The sequence below is a fragment of the Cryptomeria japonica genome, chromosome 4, assembly GCF_030272615.1.
Source record: "Cryptomeria japonica chromosome 4, Sugi_1.0, whole genome shotgun sequence".
NCBI lineage: Eukaryota > Viridiplantae > Streptophyta > Pinopsida > Cupressales > Cupressaceae > Cryptomeria > Cryptomeria japonica.
Genome location: NC_081408.1, coordinates 37,185,310 through 37,212,547, shown reverse-complemented (window position 1 = coordinate 37,212,547; position 27,238 = coordinate 37,185,310). Strand labels below are relative to the sequence as shown.

General features: G+C 39.3%; 1 protein-coding gene across 5 annotated transcripts in view; it reads right to left on the bottom strand.

Moving 5' to 3' along the window:
• Positions 1 to 571: 571 nt before the first annotated feature.
• Positions 572 to 27,238, bottom strand: part of LOC131047825 (auxilin-related protein 2) — a 63,104-nt gene continuing 36,437 nt past the window's right edge. For 4 of the 5 annotated variants that reach the window (XM_057981600.2, XM_057981601.2, XM_057981602.2 and 1 more), the window contains 7 exons: positions 6,118 to 8,017; positions 5,860 to 6,004; positions 5,577 to 5,674; positions 5,278 to 5,343; positions 4,179 to 4,268; positions 2,667 to 2,843; positions 1,761 to 2,516 (listed from right to left, as the gene is read on the bottom strand). In XM_057981600.2, coding sequence (XP_057837583.2) covers positions 2,478 to 2,516; positions 2,667 to 2,843; positions 4,179 to 4,268; positions 5,278 to 5,343; positions 5,577 to 5,674; positions 5,860 to 6,004; positions 6,118 to 8,017 — 2,515 coding nt within the window. In that variant the 3' untranslated portion in view covers positions 1,761 to 2,477. Of the gene's footprint in view, positions 929 to 1,760; positions 2,517 to 2,666; positions 2,844 to 4,178; positions 4,269 to 5,277; positions 5,344 to 5,576; positions 5,675 to 5,859; positions 6,005 to 6,117; positions 8,018 to 27,238 lie in introns of those variants that run through there. The other variant, XR_009106292.2, reaches the window with a different exon arrangement.

Sequence of the window (27,238 nt, the reverse complement as noted above, 5' to 3'; positions counted from 1 at the left end):
TTCTCCCATTTACTCTTTGTTTCATTATATTCAGTCTTCTTTCTCCCATTTACCCTTTGTTTCATTATATAAATCAGGCTCCATGGCAAATTTTAACAAGCCAAAAAGGTCACAATATGATTCATCATTATCATAATAAAGTGAAATTTTCTTCTTGCTGTTTAAACCTTTTATTTGATTTACCTGCAGCAAGCTGGTCATGTTTGCTCCTATTGCAGAAATGTACCATTGGGAAATTCAGCTTTTCTAAATCAACCTCAGATATTTGAAAAACATTGAAAATCCTTTTCTTTGATCTTTTCTAAAATCACTACTTAATGTAGACCAAAATATGCTAATCACAATCCCTCATCTATAGAGTCAGAATTCCTAAAAAGGATCTCAGAAAGCAATACTCTATACAGGTAGAAACCCTACAGAGAAGCTTGGACAGTGGTACTCCAATATGTCTATGAAACACCCAAAACTCAAAAAAGATTAAACAAGTATTGCAAGATTGATCATCCTTGGATTTCTTAAAAGCATAAACTATGTTATGCTATTTATTATATTTAATGGTTATACAGACCAATAAGCTCCACTGCATAAAAGCAGAACCTAGCAAACCCCCATGTTGCAAATTCTTGCAAGGGCACGAGTAAAAAATTAAAATACCTACAAGCTGAACACGAAATAAATTATCCATCGTCTTAAGATCACTCCTTCACTTAGTAGCTGAAAACGGAGAAGACCAAGTGCTCCACACTTTATAAAGATCCTCACAATTAAATACAGGGCAGGTACATCTTCATCGTCAACTGGAACTGGCCATCAAGATGACTGACTTGAAATTAACAGATCCTTAAACCAAGGAAACTTTGTCTGAAAGCCTGGGCAATATAGCATGATAGCAGCAACATTTTCACACAAAGAAAGGTCTTGCACTAGCCTGCAACAAGTTCCCCATATAGATATGTAGTTCACTGGAAACGAAAAATAATCAAAAGCAGTATCACTCCTCAACAACAATGATAGGTAAGAGAACAAACCAAAATAAATTACCTACTTACCAGTGACTCCTTTAATAAAATATTAAAAAACAATATATGCATCTAGCCTTCCCCTAAAATTTTCATATATAGATTTAATTAACTGCAACTAACCCCAAAAATAATGTCGAGTGAAACATTGATCAAGAAAAGACCTAACAGAAAAGCTTTTGAAATCGCAAATACCAGACACCAAGTTTCACTCACACACCATGCTGCTAGAGATGACATTTAAGGTCTGGCCAGCGGTTCACTAAAATCTGGTGGCTTGAAAAAACCCTCTGCTAGAACATATCATCAAAGACTAATAACTACAACACTGACTTGATTCCGAGCAATAAATGAATATTATTTTAAAGACGTAAACAGAACTTCGTACCATTCAAAAATAAAAATGATCAGTTCCTCCTTATTTGGAGGACCCAACATTATTTCACTCTTTCTAAATTTCTGAACATAAGATCTTCAAGCTCCTGTAAACATTAAATGCTCGGCAGTTAATTTGATATGCTAGGCAATCCAAGATTGTTCAACCCTGCCTGTAGATAAAATTATTGGAAAAAATGCTTCCCTTCAGAAAATCCCAGCACTGTTTGATCATACAGGATCTCCAAGGTCCCACTTAAAAAAGTCGGATAGCAAAGACTTCAAAGTAATTTGCCATGCCATGAGGGCAAATTCATTGTAACAATTCCAGTTTCACTGGGTTTAAAATTGCAGGGACACCACACATCAAGAATATGAATTATATTCCTCAGAGATTGGCTCAAATAAATATCATTCTTGTAAGTGGCATACTGTCAAATTGTCAATGATTGTGCATTTTGCACAAATTTTTTAATAGGCAAATAATAGAGCACCACATCCAGGTTGACTTGGCCGCCATTCCTTGAACATGCCATCACAAGAAGCATGACCAATAATTCAACTCTTACATGTTTTAATGGAAGTAAGCACTTTGACCAAAGCTGCAATATGTAAATGAAACTGGAGGCCAAAACCGTATAGATGCCATTTTGACCGGATGTTGAATATCAAAGGTTTTGATTAGTGACAGCGGCCAAGAGAATGACCAGATTACGGAACTGACCCTAATTGGACACAAATCATACAACTTAACACTCGATGCAAGAGCCTAAAAGAATCTTCTTATTGTATATTAGAATAATCTGCTTTCCAGCGAGTTCAAAAGAATATATAAGCCAGCTGAACATACAACAGCAGCGAAGTACATAAGAGTGGTATGTCATATTGGATGCTGAACTCAATCGCAGCACAATAACCAATTATATACCTTTCTCATACCACCATGTTGCTCAGGGGCCCAAGCAGGATACGTGCAACCAAAATCAATTGCTGCGAGTAAAGGAACAGCATCTCTTCAACTGACAGTTGAGAGAGGCGCTTCCGGTCAAAAGTCAAAATAAATAAGAGATGCTGACTGCTGCTCTAGAAAAGCTCCTCTGAATTGAATTTGTTCCATGCCTCCTGCATTTCAACGGAACATGAGATTTGCATCAAAATCATTTTAAAGCAACATTCAAAAGAAATGAAATTGCAATACAAAAAGCTTGCCAGCAAATAGCTTACTAGAGATACAGAATTGCTCAATTTCTTAAATATTCAAGACTACAATACCTTTAAAAGGTCAAACACCTTCTCTGCGACATATTTCTGTTGGATAGTTGCACCCTTCTGCTGCACTTTATCCGGATGCACACATAGTGTGGCTTTCCTATAAACTTTTTTAACGGCAGCAGCAGTGATTATATCTGTTAGTGGCACAGGCTTCCAACCACTCTCTGGCCAAAGGATCTGAACATGAAGAAAATAAATGAGGATTAAATTACTAATGGCCAGTGCAAATGAATAAAATAATTAATAATACTTCTGTATAATGAAATAGTACGATTAATGAAAAGATAATTATCTGCATTTTGAACAGAAATATATCACTACTATAGATGTTTATGTAATAGAAACAATCAAAGTTACTAAGGCAAATTGAAACAACATACAACAGGTTTTGTTTGATGAGCTATTTCAAAATTGAATGCCAGGAATTTCTTAACTAACAATGCCCTATCCAGAAAAACCTCTTCACAAGTTTTTTTGCAAGCTCAAACATGAAGGTATTCCAACTTTGATCTCCCCCGTCTATGTTTTCCTGAAGGGAACCCATTTTAAATAACAAAAGAAACTAGTTCATCATCAAAAATTAAGTTGAAAAATTAGTGCAGGTTTTTATTTGTTAATCTATGTTATTTTCTTCCAAAATAACTTATTGAATGTGATGATTAAGTCCTTTTAATAAGCCTAACCATGCAAGTTTTCAGACAGTTGGTGGAAACTTAAAAACTTCAATGACACCTTATCATTATCACCATAACAAAAAAGGAAACGTATATGCTTGCCATCTCACTGTTATTTGCCTCAAATTATTAATCATGCTACCTTTATTTACCAGTGTTCCATCGGATCACCATAATTAAACTGTAAATATCATATCCATACTATTATCGAAGCAGATTGTTGCTTGTGTTGCACCATGATTTGTCCTTATGTTTACAATTTCTGCTTACACAAACCACTTGCATATGCAATGTTTTTATTGTGCCACAGTCTGTCTCTCACCATTGAGTTCAGATTAGTTACCTTCGGCTTAAATGGTTAGCACTAATGTTTATAATCGATAAATTTATAATAGATTATATAAGACTGTAATTTAAGTAGGAACAGTAACCATCCATGGTGTGCACGCTTTTCTATTTTGTAGCTCTATGTGCTGCCATATCATTCTTCCAGTTAAAACTTTGGAATGGATTATGTTTATTCTGCTTCATTAATGTTTGAAGCAGTATGATCTACCAACCCCTTCTAGACCAAAAATAATCATGGACAAAAATATATACCCAAACACATCTATAGCTCTTCATACTGAAAATTGAAGCAAGATATTCAGATCAATTACAAGTGATCTCGTATGACAATGTAAATGCTAAAGCTATAATTAGAAGATGTGGTATATCAATTCATTATTTATCCTAAAATATAAGTAAATCAAGCATACTGAGCCTTGCAAATTTGACATCAGTTGTACAACATGGGAGACAACAGAATTGATAATACATATATAGGAAAGATGCCTACATATTGCAATGTTGAAAGCAGGGCCCTCAAATTGCCTTCCTTCCCTGTTGCCCACCGCTTTACATCAGCATCCAATGTTTCTGCTAATCTCTGCATTTCAAAAACATGAAAACATTAGCATATCTTGTTTCCTTACAGCTTATAGTGTGCTCCACACTTTCATTTATTAGGATATTTCCTAAAAGCAATTCCTACATTCAGGGCCACATTTTATCAGCTATAGATAAGTGAAATGAATAATAAAACAAGAATCCCTCTGTTAAAATGCAACATTTAGTACTAACCAGCAAAAACTACTCTTTCCAATCAATTAAATATAAACCATCCAAAAGAAAGTATGATGTTCTAGAGTACTAAGATCTAAAAGATAATGAATTATACTCATGTTGAACTTCAGCATCATTTTGTTTACAAATTTGGAAAGCAATCTAATCATGGGTAATAGATGAATAGTGTTTTACAGTGTGATTGAAAGCATCGTGCTCACCAACATTGCAGGAAGTCATATAGAACACAAAAAAATTATAAGAGAAATTGTTGCAAATACGAAGGGCCCCTATAGAACTTTCTTCTAGATACCACGACTGGCAATGGAATCTAACTTGCTGAGAGTTTCCCGTCATTGGCAGTTACAAATACAAAATAACAAATGAAGGTAGCAGTGTAAAGGTATTGGTTGTTATTTTAGGTCAAAGCCAAGCCAAATGGCAGTTTAGCATATCAGATATTTCACTCCATTTACCTTGCATAAATAAAGTTCAATTTTGCACCCATGATTTCCATCTCAAAAGTAAAACTGAACCTTGCCAGTCCACTTCCACCCATACTAGCTTAAAGATACTGGGTGAATTTACATATTTTCTGCTTGTTCTCTTTGAGCTTGATATTAGTATTGATTGTTATCTTAGGACAAAGCCAAGCCAAATGGCAATTTGGTGTGTCAGACCCCCTTATGAGAAACCACTGGGAGATTTCACTCCATTTACCCTGTATAAATGTTCAATCCTGTACCCCTTGAATTTCATCTCCTAACCAGGTTCACAAGCAAACAGAACCTTGCCAGACCACATACAGCCATAAAGAAACTAGGTGAACTTACATGTCTCTCTGCTTGTTCTCTTTGAGCTTGCAAATCACGGTCATTCTTTTCCGCTAACGCTTTAGCCTGCAAACATTAAAGGCAACTCCAAGGATCAACCAAAATGTACTGAGCTCCAATTCAAGTCACTAAATGTAGATAGAAAATCATTCTAATGCATTATAATATTTACAAGAGTGTCATTTCAAATTAGAAAAAAACTCTAATTTTGGTTTCTGTCACTACAGAACAATTCACAAACTTATTATGAATGCTCTAAACAGCAGAAGGGATTCCTATGCATAATTGGTAACCCATACCGCACGCTCTCGTGTACGTTGGTGCCGCTCCAACCTAGCTCTTCTCCTTTCAGAAGATTCCCCAGGGATTTCTTGAAACTCTTCAGAAGACGGAGCATCTTCACAGACAAACAAATTACTAGTTAAGAAAAGTTTACACCATTTGAGTTTAAAATTTTGATAATTGATGCAGGATGAGAGAATAGGCTTCATATAAACAAAGTAACCTATTTAAGGTGAGAAGGAAGCATAGTCTTCATAAAGACTAATACATAAGTGGGAAAAAATTTAGCACAATTCTTACTAGAAGTAAAAGACGATATCCAATCGTCAGCTGTGTTTGTTGACACATTTGATCGATTATAATTTTGTGATGTTCCTGCAGTTGCTTTCCGGAAAGCATCACCAGAAGTCCCCTTAGTTGAAGATTGTGCATCCGAAGTAGCATCCTGACAAGGAATATGTTCAAATTTCATGAGATAATATTAAGTGTTAAAAAACAACAAAATCATATATTATAAACCAAAGGCATTAACCATATGAATTTTATGCTGGACCTTACCGAGGTAGGGGGTCTTTGCCTTGGTGCACTTTCTGCCCGAACGCCCATACCAAAGAAAGCCTCCAAGTCATTCTCATTTCTCCGTTGCCTCTCTCTTGCCCCTGCAGCAACCCTCTCTGCTCGTTCTCTAGCTTCTGCAGCTGCCTTCTCAGCAGCAGCTCTCTCTACTGCTCGCTCTCTTGCTTCCGCAGCTGCTCTCTCAGCAGCAGCTCTCTCAGCTGCTCGTTCTCGAGCTTCAGCAATGGCCCTCTCTGATGCAGCTCGCTCTGCTCTAACCCTGGCTTCTGCTGCCCTTTCAGCTGCTGCTGCTGCCCTTTCTCGAACTGCTGCCACTGACTTTTCTGATGCTGCTCTTTCTTTTGCTTCTGCAGCTGCCCTTTCCCTTGCTTCAGCTGCAGCTCGCTCAAAAGCAGCTCTGTCTACTTTCTCCCTAGCTTCTGCAACAGCTCGTTCCCGTGCTTCTGCAGCTGCCCTCTCTACTGCTGCCCTCTCTGCTCTCTCGCGTGCCTCTTTAGTTGCCCTTTCTACAGCAATCCTATCTTTCTCCCTCTCTCTTTCACGTTCCCTCTCCCTTTCTCTTTCACGTTCCCTCTCTCTCTCTCTTTCTTGTTCCCGTTCTCTTTCTTCTCTTCCGCGTTCTCTTTCCCTGTGTCTCCTCTCTCTTTCTTTCTCCTCTCTTTCTCTTTCTTCTCGTTCACGAGCTACCCTAGCTGCTTTTGCTGCAGCCTCCTTTTCTTCTCTTTCACGTGCTTCTCGAGCTGCTTTGGCAGCCTTCTCTTTTTCTTCCCTTTGACGAGCCTCTCGAACAAGCTTAGCAGCCTTCTCCTTTTCTTCCCGTTGATGAGCCTCTTCTGCTGCTTTTACCAACCTCTCTCTTTCTTCCAGTTCCCAATCATCTTGTGTGATTCTTTCATCTCCTATGTTTTGTTTTTCTTTTTCATTGAATTTAGCTGTCTTTGCTTCTCTTTCCCAGTCCCCTCTTTTTCTCTCTCTTGCTTCTTTAGCTAGTTTCAATCTTACTTCTGCTCTCTCCATAGCTTCCTTCATAGCAGCAGTTGATGCTGCAGCAGCAGAACTACCCTCCACCATCCCATCCATTAAAACTGATGATTTATCTCCTCCAAGTTGAACTCGAGATCCACCAGATGGAAAATCTTCAAGTTCTTGAATAGGCAAATATTTAGATGCTTTGCCAGATTGAAGCAGATTTGTACTCAATCCAGCATTTGAGTCTAACATTTTCTTCGAAGTGCCCTGCTTGATAACCAATGGAGGAGGTGGCCTTGAAGGTGGTGGAAGCATGCTAGGTTTTGTTCTAAGTTTAATTTCATCCACCATAACTAATCTTTCAGTTACCGCATTTGTGCCCTTCTCGGACTTCTTTAAAGGAGATACCCCTCTTGTGCCTAAATCAGTAACATATGTAGAGTTTTCATGCAATGGTTGCCGATGCCGCCTTGGGGAAGAAACTTTAGATGATGAAGGAGGCTTGCTATGATCTCTAACAAAATTGCTAATCATAGAGTTCCTTTTTACAGATTTGCCTTCCACTAACTCATTATTACCACTTGTATGAGTAGGACTGTTGCTGTGACTTGTTTTCAATGGACTCTTAGCTACTCTGGACTTACTCATTGGAGAAGAGGCTGCACGTCCTGTTGATGGATATCCATCAAAGGCATTGATTCCATCAATTCCTCTTGTACCATTGCCTGGAAATTTACTATCTTTAGTGCTTGAAGGATGAGATGGTACATTCAATTGTTCCAAGGGATTAGATAAGAAAGTAGATGCTGAATTTGATGACAAATCTGGATCTAGCACAACAAAAGAATCCTTTGAAGGCTTCTGAGAAGAAGCAGTGGACACCCGGTATTTTGGCCTGCTCTCTCCTGCTGATCTGCATAATTAACAACATTTAGCCCCTTTTAGATGGTTATTTTAAAGGGCAGGAACATAGCAATTCTTTCAAAAATAAATGCTCATCTGAATACAATAAATCATGAGGCATCAAATAACTGTTCTCATATATAATACTATTCTAGATAAGGTTCCATGACAACCAACTATCTCATGTAGCACATAACATAAGCTTCCCTTCGAAAATTATGTGTAGGGTTTCCACATTGCTTTCCAAATAAACCATCTTCTACAATTAAATTCATTATATTCCTAAGTTTTTTAATGTTGATTTGCAAAATGAAATTTTTTATTCATTGAAGACATGATATTTCCTTAGTCCATTTAATGAATATAAAAAACTTTATATTCATATAATACAAGTACTATTTTAAAAGCTCTCTTTCATTGTGATAATTATTCCTCCAGTTTCTTAAGGCAATTCAAGGTGTGAACAAAGTGTTTATTTATAATAATTCAATTACAGCCAATATCAAGAATCAAACAAGATGAACATCCAATTGGACTAGTTTGCATACTTCTCAAACATTTTCGCTGACTAGGGAGTATCATCTCAAGAAGAGAACCTTACAAGTCTATGTTTCATCTGGGAGAAGACTTGGGGCAGGAAAATAATAAATTATAATGATTTACCTAGTGCATCAGAGAATATGAAAGAACCTAGATGGAAGTTCCAGCTGTGAAAAAAAACACTTGACTGGGTTTTTACAAGTATAAAGAGCTCCCCTCATCGTGGAATTCTATATACTGTCTTCTAAAACTACATTAGTTAAAATCATAAGCCTTGTTATGTTTATTTACGAAAGTAAACATAGAACTCATTTAATAGAACTAGTTATTTTTCAAGCTAATTCATTAGGATAATTGTTCAGGCCGCCTCTTTTGGGTTGAAGAAATGAACTAAGTCATTGTATGAGATACTTCAACTACAGCCTAGATCAAAGTATCAGACAAGATGATTCCAATTGAGCTACTTTTCATATTTTTCATTTGTTGTTCTTAAACAAGACAGTTGCTATCTCAAAATGAGAATTTTTCAGGTCTACTATTAATATTGGAGATGGGGCTTGGAACAGGATGTAACAAACTATAATGAGGAAGCTAATATGAGTTATTAGCGAGTATAGGAGTTAGATAAGACAGGATCTCCAGACGAGAATAAAACAAACTTCACTTAGATTTTACAAGTATGATTCCTTTCCTATGAATTGCTTCAATCTTGTTGCTATGCTTTGAGCAGTAAGCTTTCATGAGACTCAGAAATACTGAAAACACATATTCATAACCAAAGTTGAAATACTTGCAGAATACTTGGCAAGTTTTTTTGCTCTACAAGTTTTTTAGCTAAAAAATCGCAGAAAAAACTCACTGAATTTTTGGCAAGTTCTTAGCAAAAACTTTGTGAGTCTCTGGCAAAAATTCAGCTGCATTAAAAAAAGAGGCCCAATAGCGTCCAAAAATTATCTAAAAAAAAAAAATTCTTCAAGTCAACCTCATTCTCTTCATCAAAATATATACATGAAATATAACATTTATATTGGCAGGATGTTTAAGAGCGGTTTCAAGTCTCTAGAAATTATAATGCAAATTCTAGGTTTTAGAAGATCTTATAAATTTTCAAACAGTCGGATTTTAATAATCAGCAGGCTCCTATCAGCATTCTCTCGCTCTCTCTATCTCTCACTTTATCTGCCCTAAATTCTAGACCTATCACTCTTCCTCTATCCCCTCTCTCTACCGCTCTCAATCTCACTCTCCTCTCTCCCCCAAGATCTAGACCTTTCTCTCTACCTATCTCTCTCTCTCATCCTCAGACCCCCGTGAGGGGTGCTACCATCAACCTTGTTTTGGCGAGGTAGAGAAGCCACAACGGACTCCTAGGACTAGACCCTCTAGTTCTACCTCTCCTCTAGTTTTCACTATAGCTGGGAAGAGGAAGATGTAAATGTTTTGATCTAGTATTTACTTTTACTTTCACAAAAACAATTTGCTATTTTCATTTTGTTTCAACTATCAGCCATCAACATTCCACATGAAGATGCCATTTTGTACACAATTTGTATTTAAATCAATCAAAGATAACTAGACTCAATTTGTTTATTTTATGTACTCATTTATTGACTCATTGGATGCATATCCTCATTGAATTTTGAAAAAAAAAAATGTGTTTCTAATGAAATTTAAGCAATTTTTTAAGTTGCTGAATTTTTGCTGAGTCACATTTTTGGGCCTTGCCGAGTTTTTGTGGAGTCCGAGTTTTTCATTTATGTTCATAATCATCTATAAACCTATTAAGCAGATAATTGACACTAATCATAAGTGCTCATTATCCTCTAGGATACCACGTTAAAAAAAATGTCTGAAAATGAATTTTAATGCGGCTGCTAGTGGTAAATCTGGCGTGGCTGATGCAAGTATTGTTTTTTGTTACCTTTTGTAACATTTTTCTAAGGAGCTCCTTTCTTTTTGAATGCCAAATCCAATATGAAGCAGAGGCTTTGGTAGCTTTGTAAAGGCTTAATTTGGCAGTTGCTTCAGGGTGGAAAAGATTCGAGATTTAAGGCAGATCCACAACCCATAAATGAAACTTCAGTTTCAGAACATAAACTCTAGCTTTTATATATATGGCCAAATTCCTTTCAAGAATACTCCTTTCTCATAACCAGGTGAGAAATTACTTAAGTAGTTTCCAGTCTGAAAAAAAACGAGACAAGTGCACTATCTGATCAAATCTGTGAAGGATCCTGAATTTGAGAAGTCTCCCAGGTCTGCCCATTCCATAGCATACTCTGTGACCTACATAGGGCAAACAAAGGTCTAAAAGCTCTCATTTTCATTTCTATAACATCAGAGAGTGAATTTATTTCTGTAGTGGATGGTTTTACTAAATCAGGGAATTTTTTCTTCTCCCAAACTTTAGTTTTTGGATGATAATCTCAGACTTTTGACTGTGGGAGAATTTTCGTGTAACAATTTTTCTCCATAATTTCAATCAAGGAGGGCAGTTTCCAATTTTTTCTTCATAATTTGTCTCCGTCAAGTTTCAAAAATAACAAGATTAGGATTTTTTTTTAAAGGGGAGAGAAAATATATGCAATGCTTTATGAAATTCCAAACATTTTATGCATGTTTTGAATTGTTTGATTTTATGACCACATATTTGGCCATGTTTAAATGACTACTATCCTTTGTCTTGTCAAATCCAAGCTTGGCTACTACATAACGACCAAAACCAAAAAGAGTATTAATTGCAGTCAAGATGCAATCGAGAAAATGAATAATGCAAGATGGGAGTGAAAGAGCAAGAATGGCTCAAAATGGAAATTGAACATTGGATATGTGAGACAACAATATATACAACTGGAAAGAAAGCAGAAACACAGAAATATTGGTAGAAATATCAAAAGATAAAAAAATTAACAGTTTATTGCAGAAACACTTGATGGAACAGTACACAACAGATACACAATGGAAGATAACTGGAAATCACAGCCAGATGGAGGCTACAAGGAACACAGTGACACCATGCAAAGCAATTAAGTGCATACTGATAAACAAATCCAAGAGTAACAAAACATATATAAGTTTGGAAAACGCACACCAATTAGCTAATTTTTAATGTTATTATTATTATAATATCTCAATAGGGCAGCAAGATTGTAAGGGGACGGAGCCAGGTGAACAGAGGTATGCAAGAAGGTGGAACTACAAATGAACAGTGACACCTGCAGAGCTAAAAAAAGAAACAGATGTCTTCTAGGTAATTTGCAATGGAGAATTAATTTATTAAGTCGATAATCAAAAAATTAAAATTGTGCAAAAATGTAGTGAATGGGTATGCTGATCAGAGGCATGGTCAAATTGGAAGGTCTCAAGGGCTCAAACAACAGAAGCAGTGAATACACTTCCAGATACCTCTTGTCATGATGGATTTGCATTGGCAAAATTAATGGTGATACAAATTTTACACCCAATAATCCTCAACAGAATTTCAGAAGAGAGGTGAAAATAAGTTAGAATCCAGTTTAGGTCATCCTTTCCAAAAAGAAAAAGAAGGAAGCATTGACCTCTGAATCCAGTGGATGTATGTCTGAACCACAAAGACTCAGATACAACAGTAAAGTCACAATTAAACCAACAGAAGTTCCATCGTAGATCTAGGAATTATTACCACAGATATAATCAAGACAAAAGATAGAAGTGGTTTTTTACACTTTTTCATAACATTGCATGCAAGTTATATGCAGCACTTGTAAAAATGGTTCCATGAGCTTTTGTAATGTCCCCTTTCTAGGTGACAGGAGAAGAGTAGTGGAATGGTCTATTATTTGGATCTAGTAGGCTGGCAGTGGTGGATAGAGACTCACACAGGGTATTCAATATCCGGAGTTGGTGTTTCGGGCAGTTTGTGGGCCGTTGGGAGCAGTTCCTTGATTTTAAGGAGATTCCCTACTTTTTAGGAGGTTGTGGCAGTTTCCATATTTGAGGTTCCACGGGACCATACCATGGTTTCAGTTTCAGGAAGATTGGGTGTGTTTCCTAATTTCTAGGAGTATCCCTAGATTTTAGGGATGGGACTGCCAGTTAGCTCAGCTTTTCCAGCATCGGTCACAGATAGGTGACAAAGTTATATTCATGATTGTTTGGTCATTTTGGGCTATCATTGGATATCTAGAGATATTTTAATATATTTAAATATTTCCTAAGTTAGCGATTAAATAAATTAAAATAAGGCTATGTATTTAGTCATTTCGGAGTAATAAGGGGTTTCTAGCTTCATCTGAGTTGATATGCCTATGTGTTATAGCTCGTTGGAAAGGTCTTGAACTTTGCTACATGATTCTCACCTTCCGGAGTCTTTTTGGATGCCTGAAGCTATTTATTTGCAATTTAGTGTTATTTTCCTATAGTTGACGCCATAATTAGAAAATAACACTCTTTTCATAATGCGCCAACTTTACTCCCTTTTAGGGTTTGGCTTGGAAAGGAAAGGAGATATAAGGAGATGAAGACCAAATTGTTCATTATCTTTTTACACAATCAAACTTATTTTGCGAATTAGCTCTGAGTGGGCAATTCTTCATCTGGGACGCAAACCCCAAGATCTGGACTGGCTGAGACGTAGCCCTCAGCAGTTATTGGCATTGGATTCTTCAGGCAGAGTGCATTGTTGACAGAGATTGAGTACGCCATTCTTCATTGTGGATTTAGGTTGTAGAGTAAGGGTTTCAGCATGGCAAATTGATTCTTCAGCTTGGGCGTGATCCTTGCAGCCTTAGGGCCGCCATTTGCAATAGGTACATCCCACGTGGAATGTAAGGAATGCATGTATTCAGCCTTGGAGGTATTCTTGATTCATGATCACTATTCACCTTTCAGTTCGGCATCATTGTTGGATGTAAGTTCCTTGGATCTGCATTGGAATTATTATTTGGTTTTACAAATCAGAAATCTGTCTGGTACAGCTTGTAGCAATTTTGAATTTGGTTGTATGTTCTTATTTATTTTCAGTCTCCTTTCATGTTTACTGTTCATTATTCATTACTTGTTTGAAAACTATCAAAAAACACAAAAAGAAACAAACCTTCTGCAACTTCTGTCTATTCTCTAAAACCATCAAAGGAATCACAGGAAGATATAGTTTATTAATTTAAAAACTACAGCAGATCAGCAAAGGGATCCATTAGGGATCTTTCAAGCTTCCATAGAAACCAATTTTGTTAGAGAATCAGAATAAGAATAATTATATTAATGTCTACAAGTGTCCAAATATAGGTCAATGGGACTCATGAATACATCAGTCAATAATAGGAAGTCCTAGAAGGAAGAACCCTACAGAAGAAAAATAAATGGACGAAAGCAATAAAAATAAAATAGAGCAGCTCAATGCCAAAAATAGTTAACAAATGAAATCGCCAAAGAACAAGGGCTAAAGAAGATTGGACAGATAGGATTCAAATTTCATCAAACATCTTTGCAAGGTCCTGGAAGGAAGGAATCATTGGTGTCATTGTCAGTCACTGTGAAAGAACCAATACACAATTTGATGACACTCATTAGGGAGTACTGAAGACCAAGAGGGCTTGGCATGGTGATGCAAGTAGGAAGCAAAACACAACACTAGAATCTCCGCTAACATCCAAGGCTGGTGAACTACTTTACTAGTGAGGAATCATAATGTGTCTGTCCCTATGGCCCAGGGGGTGATCAGGAAGAAGTAGATCCATGTCATCATGAAATAGCAGATTCATATCATCAATAAAGAGCGCAACCACATCATCAAAAGATGCTCAAAAACTGCTAAGGCAAGGCAAGGGTGGGACAAGGGTGGGACTAGACATAATGAAGATTGAAACGAGAAGGAAACATGCAAGGTACAGAGGACTGAACTATGGCAAGATGCATTTTCTTTTTCATTCCCAGGAGCTTGCCTATAAATTATAAACTGCAGCATTAATTAGTGAAATCAATGTATATATGAAGGCAGTAGGTGGCATTGCTGAAAACAACATGTGGAATTCAGGAGAAAATCCACCTGAGATGCTAATTAATTGTATGCTGCTGCCATGGCAATGGAACTATGCATTCAAAGCCTAATTTGCACCCCATACGGTTAAAAAAAATTGAAGTCAATATGACAATTTAAGCATGATTGAAACAAATTTCAGCAAATATATCAGAGAATTAATCTTGTTCATTCCTTCAAATGAGGTATACTTTTGTTAATTCCAATAAGATGTAGTTACACAATTTTACAAGTTCGTTGTGCACCAACATTTTTAGGATGCACGCCATATTTCCATGCTAATATCCCTCGCATCTCTAAACCTAATTCCAAACTAATCTCTCCTATGATTAACCCTAAACCTAAGTTACCGATTCGGGTTCCGGCACACGAACCCAGATCATGGGTTCAGGCAAAACTTTTTCGCCCTTTTGGTTCGTGGGTTGGGTTCGTCCGTATATATATATACAAAAATTTAAAGAAATATATAAAATTATTAAACTAAATACATTTGATAGTATGATACTTCATTATTGATCAATGACAAATACTGTTTGATAGTTCAGAATTGAATTGGAAGATGGAATAATGCATATATATACAAAAATTTAAAGAAATATACAAAATTATAAAACTAAATACATTTGATAGTATGGTACTTCATTATTGAGCAATGCCAAATACCGATTGATAGTTCAGAATTGAATTGGAAGATGGAATAATGCAAAATGGCAGAAGAAAAACATTTAATAGTATGCTACTTCATCATTGATCAATGTGTGAGGAAAACCCAACGATAGAAGGGGTGCTTTTAGGGACATTTTAGAGTTTTTGGATGCAAAAAAAGGTCAAAAATGTCTGTTTTTGTTCTGTTTTGGTGCTTAGAGCCTTTGGATACACTCAGGTGTGAACCCAAATCCTTGGGTACATACCCAGGGCGAACCCAGATGAACCCCTGGGCAAACCCGAACCCAAGCAAACCCGGTTCGAGTGCATGGACCAAAATAGGCAAACCCGGTAACTTAGCCGTAAACCAAACTTACATATTTACCTTGAATAATAAAACATAATAGCTGAAGAGGTTTCAACCCATGGCTCATGCTCCCATATCGCTTAGCTAAGCAATTTTGGGTTTGATATAAAAACCCTCCAACAAAGTAAAAACATGCTATAATGTGGCAATTTTATCCTAACATTCATCCCAAGAAATAGCAGGAATAGCCACACTATGCTTCTTCAGTGGGAATGGCCCCATTACAGACATGAACCATCACACACTTAGCTATTCATCTTTCAAAGTTGTGAACAAGGACACAAACAACTGTCTACAACACCTTGCAACTAGGGACACAGCTATTCACAGAACCAAATTGTTCATTCAATTTAGTACACATTCCTCCTCATTGTCCTCGCGAGAAAGTTCTTTGTGATGTGTTCCAAAACCATTCTGTCATTATTCTTCCTAGTAACCAATACCTTCTCAGTTGTTTGTCTTCAACTTGCCATCTACCAAGTCCCTTTGCTTGTTCAGCACAGTTCATCACAATTAGACCATGTTCATTGCAGTAAAGCGTATATCAACCCTTTTATTGAAGCATTTTTGTCATTGATGTCGAGAGTTGTGTTTCGGTGCTGGATTGAAAGTTGGAAGTTCTGTGTTTGTTATAGTTTTGTGGCTGTCAGCTTCAGCATGTCTTTTTGGTCAACTGAGCTTGTGGTCAGGCCACAAATGATGGTACCTCTGCAAACAAATGCCTTGTATACTTTTATTGTGGAATGTTCTTTTGCAGAGAATGTTTTTCGACTTCTGGTGATGTACAAATTCTTTTTGCTGAGTGTGATTCTTTTCAGCAATACATGTCAATTTACTTGCTTTCGGTTCAGTATGCCTCTGAAGTCATTCCTTCTTGACGGTTTTGTATGTGTTTGTCCTTTCTCCATTTGTAAAATCCCCGATTTTACCCTGGAATTGTTTGAGGAGAAATAAGGAGGAAATTTATTTAATTTAATATTATATTAAGTTGTCTCATTATATTTATTTAAATCACACGTGAGATTTCATGTTTTATTAAATTAATAAAGTGACTAAAGGATAAAATAAAAAATAATTGAAGTCGCTTAAAAATAATAAAGTGTACCTACCCTCTTCTAGAAGGTGATTGTGACGTGTTATGTAATGAATAAATAGAAGGGGAGAAAAACATGTTGGGCATGAGTTGTTTATGTTATCTCTTGTTGAGTGGTGAAGACACAGGTTGTCCGCGGAAGATCTTAGGGAACAATACCTCCCTATTGGTCAGCATAACTGAGGAGGTGAAAGACCCTCTGAAGGGTTGCATTGTGAGTGGGAATCATTCAGTTTCTTGGATTTGAGCCTAAAACAATTTACATCAGACCATATATGCCTCAGATTTTCAGAGCTTTCAGATTTGAAGGAGATTGCTAGTGGAGGCATATCCTTGAGCTAAGAGGTCAGCGATATTTTCTCTTGATAATATGGTGAATTCATTTGGAAATTTGGAGATAGATTGATGCAGATCGAAGAGTATTAGCTTGCTGTTGACAGAGGTTGCAGACCCCTTGGTACCCACGTTTTCATTCCTATCTTTCCATTTATGCATCGATTTTGCTCATTGATGATTGCAGATTGAAGGTGAGGCAAAGGCAATACTATTAGGGGCAATTATTGGGAGTCAGAGTGCTGATATGATTTTATTAGAGAAGCCGAACCAGACCAGGTCCGCCACCTCCTTGAACCCTCGATTTCATGCTTAGTCACTCAACATTGCCCAAAGTCCATCATAAGAGTTAGGCGCTGCCATTGAAGGGAAAATCCGATTAGGTTAGAGTCAATTTGGGAGACATCTACCAGCAGTGACAGCAACATTTCTGAGGCAACACCTACAGCAGATAAGGCGGTCCCTCTTGTGACACATTTCGATATTGGGAAGGCTTGAATGACTACCAATTTGGCTCCTTACATCATCACAGATTGTTCAGGTTCCTTATTGCCCATTCTATAAAGTATTTTCAGAGGTTAGAGTAATTATATCAGTCAATGTCTTCAGACAGATCTGAAAATGTATGTGTTTTCAGAATAAATGCATAGTCGAAATCAGTCTATGTAGTTAAGATTTGGTTTCATGAATAAACAATCAGAAGGTTGCCTTGTTTGGTGTCAATATTAAAAGTTGTTTGCCAGCTGTTTGTAGTTATGTCTATCTGCTGTTCCATTAATTCATGAACACTATAACATCATAAGATCATATATTTGGGAAAAAGTGTTGATTGGTCATCCCATAGCATTCATATTATGTCTAAAAAGCCCTCTTACTGTTGAAAATAAGAATCTTTTGATAACCATTGAAGTCTGAAATGTTTGATCAGTCATATGCCAAGTGTTTGACGAAATTGTCATAGGGAAATAAAACTGAAAATTCAAATCAGAATAGGAGAGGGACTTTACAGCAAGCTGGAAGGTTGCATATGAAGTGTTCGACAATATTCCTTGAGTTAGAATACATCATTTTCTACTCCTATTTGACCAAGGGATATTACACCATTGTGTCGACTTGGCAAATGTATTTGAAACATGGCTAGAAATGTTCGGATATGACACATTGAGGTGTCAAATTCTTTTAGAAATCATATCATGCAATCAGATGGCATGGATGAATTCAAATGGAATCCGTTCTTCTGTGTCAGCAATTTTTTTCTCTGGAGGCATTAGTCAGTTGGAAGGTTGTTTTTAAAAAAAACGTTTCTGAAGCTTTGTGCATTATCTTCTTCGGGTGGCTAAGCTATGTAAAATTTGAAAAAGAATTGATGACCATGATTATTTGACTCAAAAATTATATGCGTTTTTTTTCTTGGTGCAGCGTTTTTCCTACATTCTGTATGTAAGGCATTAAAAACATATGCCTTTGGTAATATTCTTTTTCTGTAGAAGCCATCAATTCTGGAAAAACCTTTTTATTGGAACAGGTGGCATAGTTATCAAATTTGTCTGGATAAGTTTCTTTCTGGCGGGGCAGACATGGTATCGTGTGGCGCTTAGTTAGCGATGAATGAGTTTTTCATCTTTTTGTGACATTAAGATTTATTTTGAAGAATGTCCTGGGCATGACTTTTGTCTTGAAATATATTGTGGCAGAATATTATCTTTGTGAAGTCACTTTGCTAAGAGGCTTTGCTATGTTAAAAAACAACTACTGTTCGAGTTATTGCTGAATCGACTGGCTTCTCAAGCTTTGATTAGCTCTTTAGAGTTCATAATTATGGTTTCTGTCATATCCCTGTGTAGACAGCGAGAGGCATAACTGTATGAGATTTATAACACATGTATATTCTCCGAACTTACCATTAATAAAATGATGTTGACCAATTTAAGGTGGTTTACGCTTTAACTAAATTTATTAATGAAAGTATGCATCCTTTCCAACCGCCTCCAAAAAGACGCCATGCTTTCAAAAAGAGGTTGCGTGATTTCAGGAAGATATAAACCACGCCACCAAGGGAAGTGTTGCCATTTTATGACACCCTTGGTCCATCAATAAGAACCGATCAGAGATATGTTCCATGGACCAGTGCTGCCCCAGTTGATCAAGGATAAAAGCAGTGGAATCATGGTTTGAAGTGTTGCCATGGGAAGTTCCTAGGCCCTCTTTTCTCTTCCCCAGGAACACCGGAACCCCAAGGTTCCGAGTTCTTTGCCTTAGCCACTTTCTTTCTTGCTTTGGAACTTCGGAACCCCGAGGTTCCGAAGTTCCCTTCCTTCCCTTAGCTTTTCTCCAGTTTCTCTGGAACTTCGAAACCCCGAGGTTCTGAAGTTCCTTCTTTTCTTCTCCCCTTTCCCAGAACTCCGAAACCCTGAGGTTCTGAAGTTCCTTTGAGCAATTCCCCGGAACTCCGAAACCCCGAGATTCCAAAGTTCCCTTCCCTTGCCTTCCCCGAAACTCTGGAACCCCGAGGTTCTAAAGTTCCCTCTTAGCCCTTCTTCCTTCTTTTTCTTTCCAAACTCCGGAACCCCGAGGTTCCGAAGTTCTCTTCCTCGTCTCCCCCCCTTCTCTCCGGAACTCCGAGATTTTGAAGTTCCTTCCCCATTTGCCTTCTCTCTAGTTCCTCTGAAACATCGGAACCCCGAGGTTCCAAAGTTCCTTTTCTTCTCTTCCTCTCTCTATCCCGGAACCCCGAGGTTCCGAAGTTCTTTCCTTAGCCTTTTGAAAGTTCTTCGAAACTCTGGAATCCCAAGGTTTTGAGGTTCCTTGCTGCCATCTTTGTCTTCCCACTTCGGGAGTCCGAACTTCCGAAGTCTTTGGACTTCCTTCCGACTGGCGACACTTCCGGATGGCGTGATCGACACTAAGGCTTTTAATGCTCCGACAGTTTTGGTGACTTGTGCACTTTCTTTTTTGTGGAGCCACAAGGGCACATTAAATGTTTTTGGCAGGATTTCCATCAAGGGAGGTACGGGGCCATGCTTGGTGACTTATGTCATGCCTGACTTTAGAAGGTTAGTCAATCCACCTTCTCAGGATTGCCCTTTGTGGGTATGGCTAGGTTGCTTGCATGTACAGGTCAAGTGCATGCACTTCCCTGCACTTCCAGACTGACATGCAGGGGTCATGATCACTCTTGTAACCATTTTTCTATATAAAGGTTGTTAAGCCTCATTGTAAAGGGTTCTCTCCCTGTTGGCTGGAGCTATTCCATGCTCTCCCACTTCTCTTGTATTTATCTTGCATTTATGCAACTGTAAGTTTGGCCATTGGCCTTATAATTAACTGAAAATCACCATTCTTGCCTTCTTTCAACCTATGTATGTTGTGTATGTTTTCTTACCTTCATTATAGGTGTATGTCTTGTGGCTTTTCTCTCCATATATGTTGTGTTAACTTGTTTTCAGAGTGTGACTTGTGGGAATCCTTCTCCCCTCTTGACACTTAGCGAATTCTAACCTCCGTACATGCATTGGAGTCACTCATGCAACTAAATTTTGTGCATCTCCAGGGTGTTTCAGTTAATTCTTTGTGTCATCTCGGTGGGGAGAGGAATAATCTCTTCTTGGTGCATCACCTCCTTCTATTTCCAGCATTCTCTCTTCCCTTTACCTCTGCAAGTTGTTTAGGTAGGCTTAGGAATTAGTTTTATAGCGTTGAGTTGGTTCAACACCTGCACCTATTTGAAGAAGGAAGTCGGCCTTCTCCGAAGATTCAACCCCTTGCGCAAGGTCCCACACTTCGAGGTTGTTTCCATGTTTCACAAGGTTGCTGAGTTGATAGCTTAGCAAGGGTACAAGCTTTTGAGATAACAGTTTTGGCACGCCCGGTGGGACTTCATTCGATTTACATGCTAAGGATTTAGTGCTATTCTTGGCATCTCAGCCTTTAGAGGCAGTTATCTTCAAGCACTTGGCGACTCTGCTCAAGGTCCAGTTCTTGTTCACACGAAGTCCATAACTCTGGGACCCCGAAACCCCCAAGTTCCCAGGTCATAGCAACTCTCACAACTCCGGAACCCCGAGGTTCCGAAGTTTGCTACTCCGGAGGGCCAGAACCCCGAGGTTCCGAAGTGCTTAACCCCGGAACCCCGAGGTTCCGAAGTCTCTGCTCAACAGGTCCACTGTTTGCTCATGACTTGTTGCAGCTCCGGATTTCATGTCCAGAATTCATACAAGGGCGTCTTCTAGAGGTAGTTTCCAGTTCAAAGAGCTCCCATCTGCAGGCTCTAGAAGGCGGAGAGGTAGACCTTCATTGACACTAGTCAGGGGTGTCAAGGTTGTAAACACTCCATCTCCCAAGTCTTGTTCTACTCCTCCATTTACAAGACCATTACTATCAAGGGCTCCCACCACTCGTATCAATAGACCATTGTTTCACATGGCTTACCTTCAATGGAAGGAGTCCCCTTATTTTGACTCAATGGAGTGACATAGTGGCTGCGTTGAAGAGTATACCATACTTCACTGGTGAAATAGCTACTACCCCCATTGAGCACATTCAAGACATTGCAAACATCTGCTCTGTCCATAATATCACTCAGGATAATGTTGTTGTTAGAGTCTTAGCCACATCTTTGAAAGGCAAAGTTTTGCAGTGGTATAGAGGGTTGTCGTCTAGCTCCATTCACAATTGGGACGAATTGGGGGAGAGGTTGTGCAACCATTTTGAAGACAAAAGTGATCACCTATAACTTGTGGAGTAGTTGACTACGATCAAGAAGGCACCCCACGAGTTCATGGTAGATTTCAATTTTAGATTTCATAAGACATGGAATAGAATTCCTACTCTAGTGAAGCCATCTCCAAATCATGCCTTCTTGTATTATCTTAGAGCTCTCAACAGCGATATAGCTGTCATGGTACAATCAATCGGTGGAGCCTCTCTACCGGGTGCATATGACACAGCCATAAGAGCGGAAAATTGTTTGATTCGGGCTGGGAAAATAGCTCCAAGGCCTCCAATGCCTCTCTTCCCAAAAGCTCCTACTCAACATCCCACCTTGGCTCCCACAGGACAATCATCCACACCCTCTACATCCTCCAATGAGCTCCATGAGGTCAAGGCTCTACTGCAAAACTTTGGCAATGAATTGGTTGCACTAAAAAGGCAACAAACTCAGTATAGCAAACCTTACCAAGCACAAAATCAGAACTATCAACAGAATAGGCCACCCTTTCAAGGGCAAAACCAATGGAGCAATGCCAGGCTATTGAATAGTATGAACCCCGCAACCGCAAGCAACTCAAAGGTGATAGTCCCAACACAAAATAACCTCGCCCAAGAGAAAGATTGGTGTCAACCATCCAATCAGCCACACAACCAAGGTGCATGCTAAAATGGAGGGTTTGTCCAAACCTTAGTAGTGCAAGATGAGCCGACCACTTCTAACCAGCAATATGACCCAAATCAGCGTAGTATGGGTACTCAGGCACACTTATAAGGGGATTCTACCTTTGTCAATTGGCAAGAGGAAGAATTTTGTGGTTTGAACCAAACAAATGGTGAGTCCATGCTGCAGTATGCAAGGTCAAAGAAGAGAGCCATGGAGGCTGCCTCACCTTCAACATCAGCCCAAGCTCCAACACCCAATGTAGTCGTCCATGATACAAGCCAAAATACCATGCAAGGGAGCAAGAGGCGGGAGGAGGCCAAAGTCGTCCAAAGAGCAAAGGCAGACCTTGTAGCCTCAAAGGGGCCTCTAAAGTCAGCTGGTGTTCCTTTCAACATAGTTGATCAGATGAAGAAGGCCAACCTCAATGTCTATGTGGGAGGCCCTTTCAATCCCATCTCAAAGGGATTTGCTTAAAGAGGCACTGAAGGATGTCAATTAGTCAGGTGATGAGGCAGTAGTCAGAGAAAAGGCAGTCTCCACCAATTTGGTGCAACCCAAGGAGGAGTAAGATTCAAGCAAGAACAGCAAGCCTCCCCCCTTCTATCTCTCCTTAATCATAGGAGATAATTTGGTTCACAACTGCATGATAGATTCAGGAGCTAGTAGCTCAGTCATGCCTAAGAAGGTAGCTGATCTTCTTGGCATAGAATACGAACATGTGACCAAAGGGGTGGTCCAATTAGATGGCACTTCTATTAAGACAGTAGGGATGGTAAAAAATTTGAAGTTAACCTTGCATGCATGCCCTGGTTGCACTGTCTTGCAAGACGTATCAATTATCGACCTCCCTGCATTCTTTGCCATCTGCCTATCTAGAGACTTCATCGCCAAGATAGGTGGGTACTTGTCTTCTGATTAGTCCCAAATGCTATTTCAAACAAGGTATGGTACCAAGGTCACCATAAGGGAAGAGCCCATTGCCCAAAACCACATTGAGCCCTACACCCCCAGCCCTATAAACATGAATTGCACTTTGCATGGAGAGGGGGAGGAGTGTACTGCCCGTGAGCCTGCCACTCTTTTGCAAGAGGTTCCTGATTGCTTGCTGGACGAATGGGCCAATGCTTTTCAGTTTGATCCATTAGCTGAGACTGAAGAAACTGGGCTTGGCACCTATTGTATCCATGAAGAGGATACTCCTATCCCTAACCTCATCAAGACACAAGGAGACTCGGAGGGGTTATGGAACATGTTTTTTGATGGTTCAAGAAACAAGAATGGTGCAAGTGCAGGTGTCGGTGTGATGCATGTTTCTCCTAAGTAGGAGAAATATTTCTTCTCTTTTAGGCTTCAATTTGCTTGCACCAACAATGTCGCTGAGTATGAAGCCTTGATCCAAGGTCTCCAACTTGCACAAAGCAGAAAGATCAGATCTTTGCAGGTATTTGGAGATAATGTAGCAAAAAACAACCTACTCAAATCATACAAACACAAGGTTTGGGATTTGATTGAAGGATTTGAGGCCTTCAATATCCAGAGCATTCCTAGAGGTCAGAACAAGCATGTTGATAGGCTTGCAGCGGTTGGTGCTCAATTCGACATACCAGCACATGTTGCAAGTGAGAAGGAGCAACACATCAGGCTTGTTGTGGGGCCTGTTGTCCCAGACAATCAAGTAAATTGGCAAGTGTTCGAAAGCGATCAGCAGATCGTCAACTTCTTGCAAAATGAAGCAAAATTTTCTGCTAAAAACCAATCTAAGTTGCAAGACCAGTATAGAGACCAAATCATGCAGCTCAGCTCCAACAAGTTGCCTAAAGGTCTAGTTACCTTGTAAGGCATTTTCAACTCGGATGATCAGTTGAAGAAGAAGATGAACTTGGCTGCAAAGTGGGGTGATTACAAGCCAGTTATTGTCGTCGAGGGTAGGTCCTTAAACTTGGGCAAGGTGTGTTCCTCAACCAAGCAAGAGGCCTTTGTTGAGCTTTGCCAACAATATGATGGCATAGTTGCTTGGACCTATGAAGATTTGAAGGCTTTTGACCCTATCTTAGCCAAACATAGTATAGAGCTAAACCCGAATGCAAAGCCAATTCGACAAAAACAAAGGCCAATAAACCCCAAGATTGAGCCACTAATGAGGAAGGAGTTGACCAATCTCATAGAAGCCAATATCATCTTCCCTATCAAGCACTCCTCCCGGGTGGCCAACCTTGTACCTGTAAGAAAGAAGAATGGGGAAATCAGACTATGTGTAGACTTTAGGGATCTAAATAGAGCCCTCCCTCAAGGATCACTATCCCCTTCCCTCTATGGAGCAAATTCTCCAAAAGGTCAATGGCTCGGAAAGATTTTCATTCTTGGATGGGTGCTAGGGCTACAATCAGATCTTGGTCCAAGAATCAGACCAATACAAGACTGCATTTACTACTAAGTGGGCTACCTATGCTTATTGTAAAATGCCCTTTGGGCTAACCAATGCAGGTGCCACGTTCCAAAGAGCAATGGACATGGCTTTCAAGGGTGTATTAGCAAAGTCTGTGCTTGTATACCTTGATGACATAACTGTTTATTTGAAGCATGCAACTGAACATCTTGGTCATCTTGAGCAGGTTTTCATGAAATGCAGGGAGTATGGTGTGTCCTTGAACCCTAGCAAGTGTGTATTTGCTATTGATCAAGGAAGATTGCTAGGACACATCGTATCCAAGGAGGGTTTGACCATTGATCCAGAGCGAGTGGAGGCTATTCTTTCTCTTCCACTCCCCAATCACAAGAAAGGATAGCAAAGTTTCCCTGGTAGGATCAACTTTGTGAGGAGGTTCATTCCCAACCTTGCCACCATGGTAAAACCCCTCACTTCCATGTTGAAGAAAAACTTGGCTTTCAGTTGGACCAAGGAGGGATGGGCCAGTTTCGAAGAGATCAAACAAGCAATTGCTCAGGCCCCTACCCTTGTCAATCCTAATTACGAAAGGGATTTTATCCTCTATACCTTCGGAGGAGAATCCAGCATCTCAGCTGTCCTAACACAGCTAAACGATTACAATTTGGAGCAACCTATTACTTTCTATAGTGAGGGGCTAAAGGACTATGATCTTAAGTATAGTTATGTAGAAAAACAAGTCCTCACTATTGTAAGGGCATTAGAAAAGTTTAGACACATGTTGTCCAACAATAGGATCTAGCTCTTAGTTCTGCATACAAGTGTCAAAGATTTCCTTCTAAACAAGGATATCAGTAAGAAGAGAGCTGGGTGGATAACCAAGGTCATGGAGTATGACATCAACATCAAGATCACCAAGCTTGTAAGAGGCCGAGGCCTACGTGAACAGCTTGTCTCATCTTCTAAGACTACTTCAGAGGTCGCCCTTGTGTTACAAGAGGATCAACCAACTGGCAACAACACTCAATTCAGTTGGGTAGGTGACATGACCACCTTCTTAATGGAAGGTCGATACCCCCAAGGTCTAGACAGGACCGAAAGAAGGCATTTCAGGTTGCAATCCATTCCCTATGTCTTAGTGAATGGCACTCTTTTCCGAAAAGACTTTGATGGAGTCTTACTAAGATGTATTGAGCAAAACCAAGTCAGCAGATTGTTAGAGGAATTTCATGATGGCTCTTCATGGGGCCACTTCTCTGCAAGGACTACGGCTATCAAAATAATGAGGGCTGGTTATTACTAGCCATCCTTATTCAATGACTCACATAGATGGGTGAAGAATTGCAAGAAATGTGCTCTCTTCTCTGGGAAGCAAAGACTAGCTGCCCTACCTCTTCATCCCATCCAAGTAGATCAACCATTCGCCCAATGGGGTTTAGACTTCATTGGCATGATAACCCACCTTCTAGTGCTAGCCATAAGTGGATCTTGGCCGCAACAGATTACTTCACTAGGTGGACAGAGGTAGTTGCATTGAGGGATGCCACTGAGGCCTCACTGTTGGAATTCCTTGAGGGAATTGTGACAAGATTCAGTGTCCCCTCCACCATCATATCAGACAATGCCAAAGGCATATGTTGGAACCCAAATCAGTTCTTGGGCAGTTAAGCATGGTGTATGCTTGAAAACATCATCCAACTATTAACCTCAGGGTAACGGCTTAGTTGAATCTTCCAACAAGAACCTCATCAGGATAATTAAAAGGACAATTGAAGACAATCAGAGGGCATGGCACACTAAGTTGAGGACAGCATTATGGGCTGACAGGATCACACCCAAGAGGGCGATTGGTAACTCCCCTTTCATGCTAGTATATGGGAAGGAAGCAAGACTCCCAACTTCCCTAGAGTTACCCTCTCTTGAACTAGCACATCAATTGGAATTGATAGAGAATGATGCAAGACTAGCTAACTGATGGAGCTGGAGGAGGTTAGAAGTCAAGCTATGCATACACTTAAGACTCATCAAGAGCAAGTCAAGAAGCTGGGCGCAGACAGAGCCAAAGCTGGGCGCCACTCCAAATTTGATGCTATCCGGAGTGGTCCATATGTCATCATTAGTTGCAAGGAGGCCAATGCATTTCATCTCTCCAGGCTTGATGGCAAAGTTCTTCTAATCCCAGTGAACGGGATTCATCTCAAGCCCTACTTCTAAAGAGGGTGTTGATAACTATGTAAATATTAGACTAGAAGTTGTTTTGCTTTCATAAGTGCTTATGCACATGCCGCATTCTCCTTAAGAGGGTGTGCGCTCTAGTTTTCAGTTTTCCCAAGTGATGGCGCACACATGTTTTGGGTCTTTTCAATGACTCAGTGCCCAATGGATGCTTAAGGTTTATGGACTTCATGCTTAGCAGGCAAGCATCCCGCAGAAATCGCCAAAAATGTTGCCATTTTATGATACCCTTGGCCCATCAG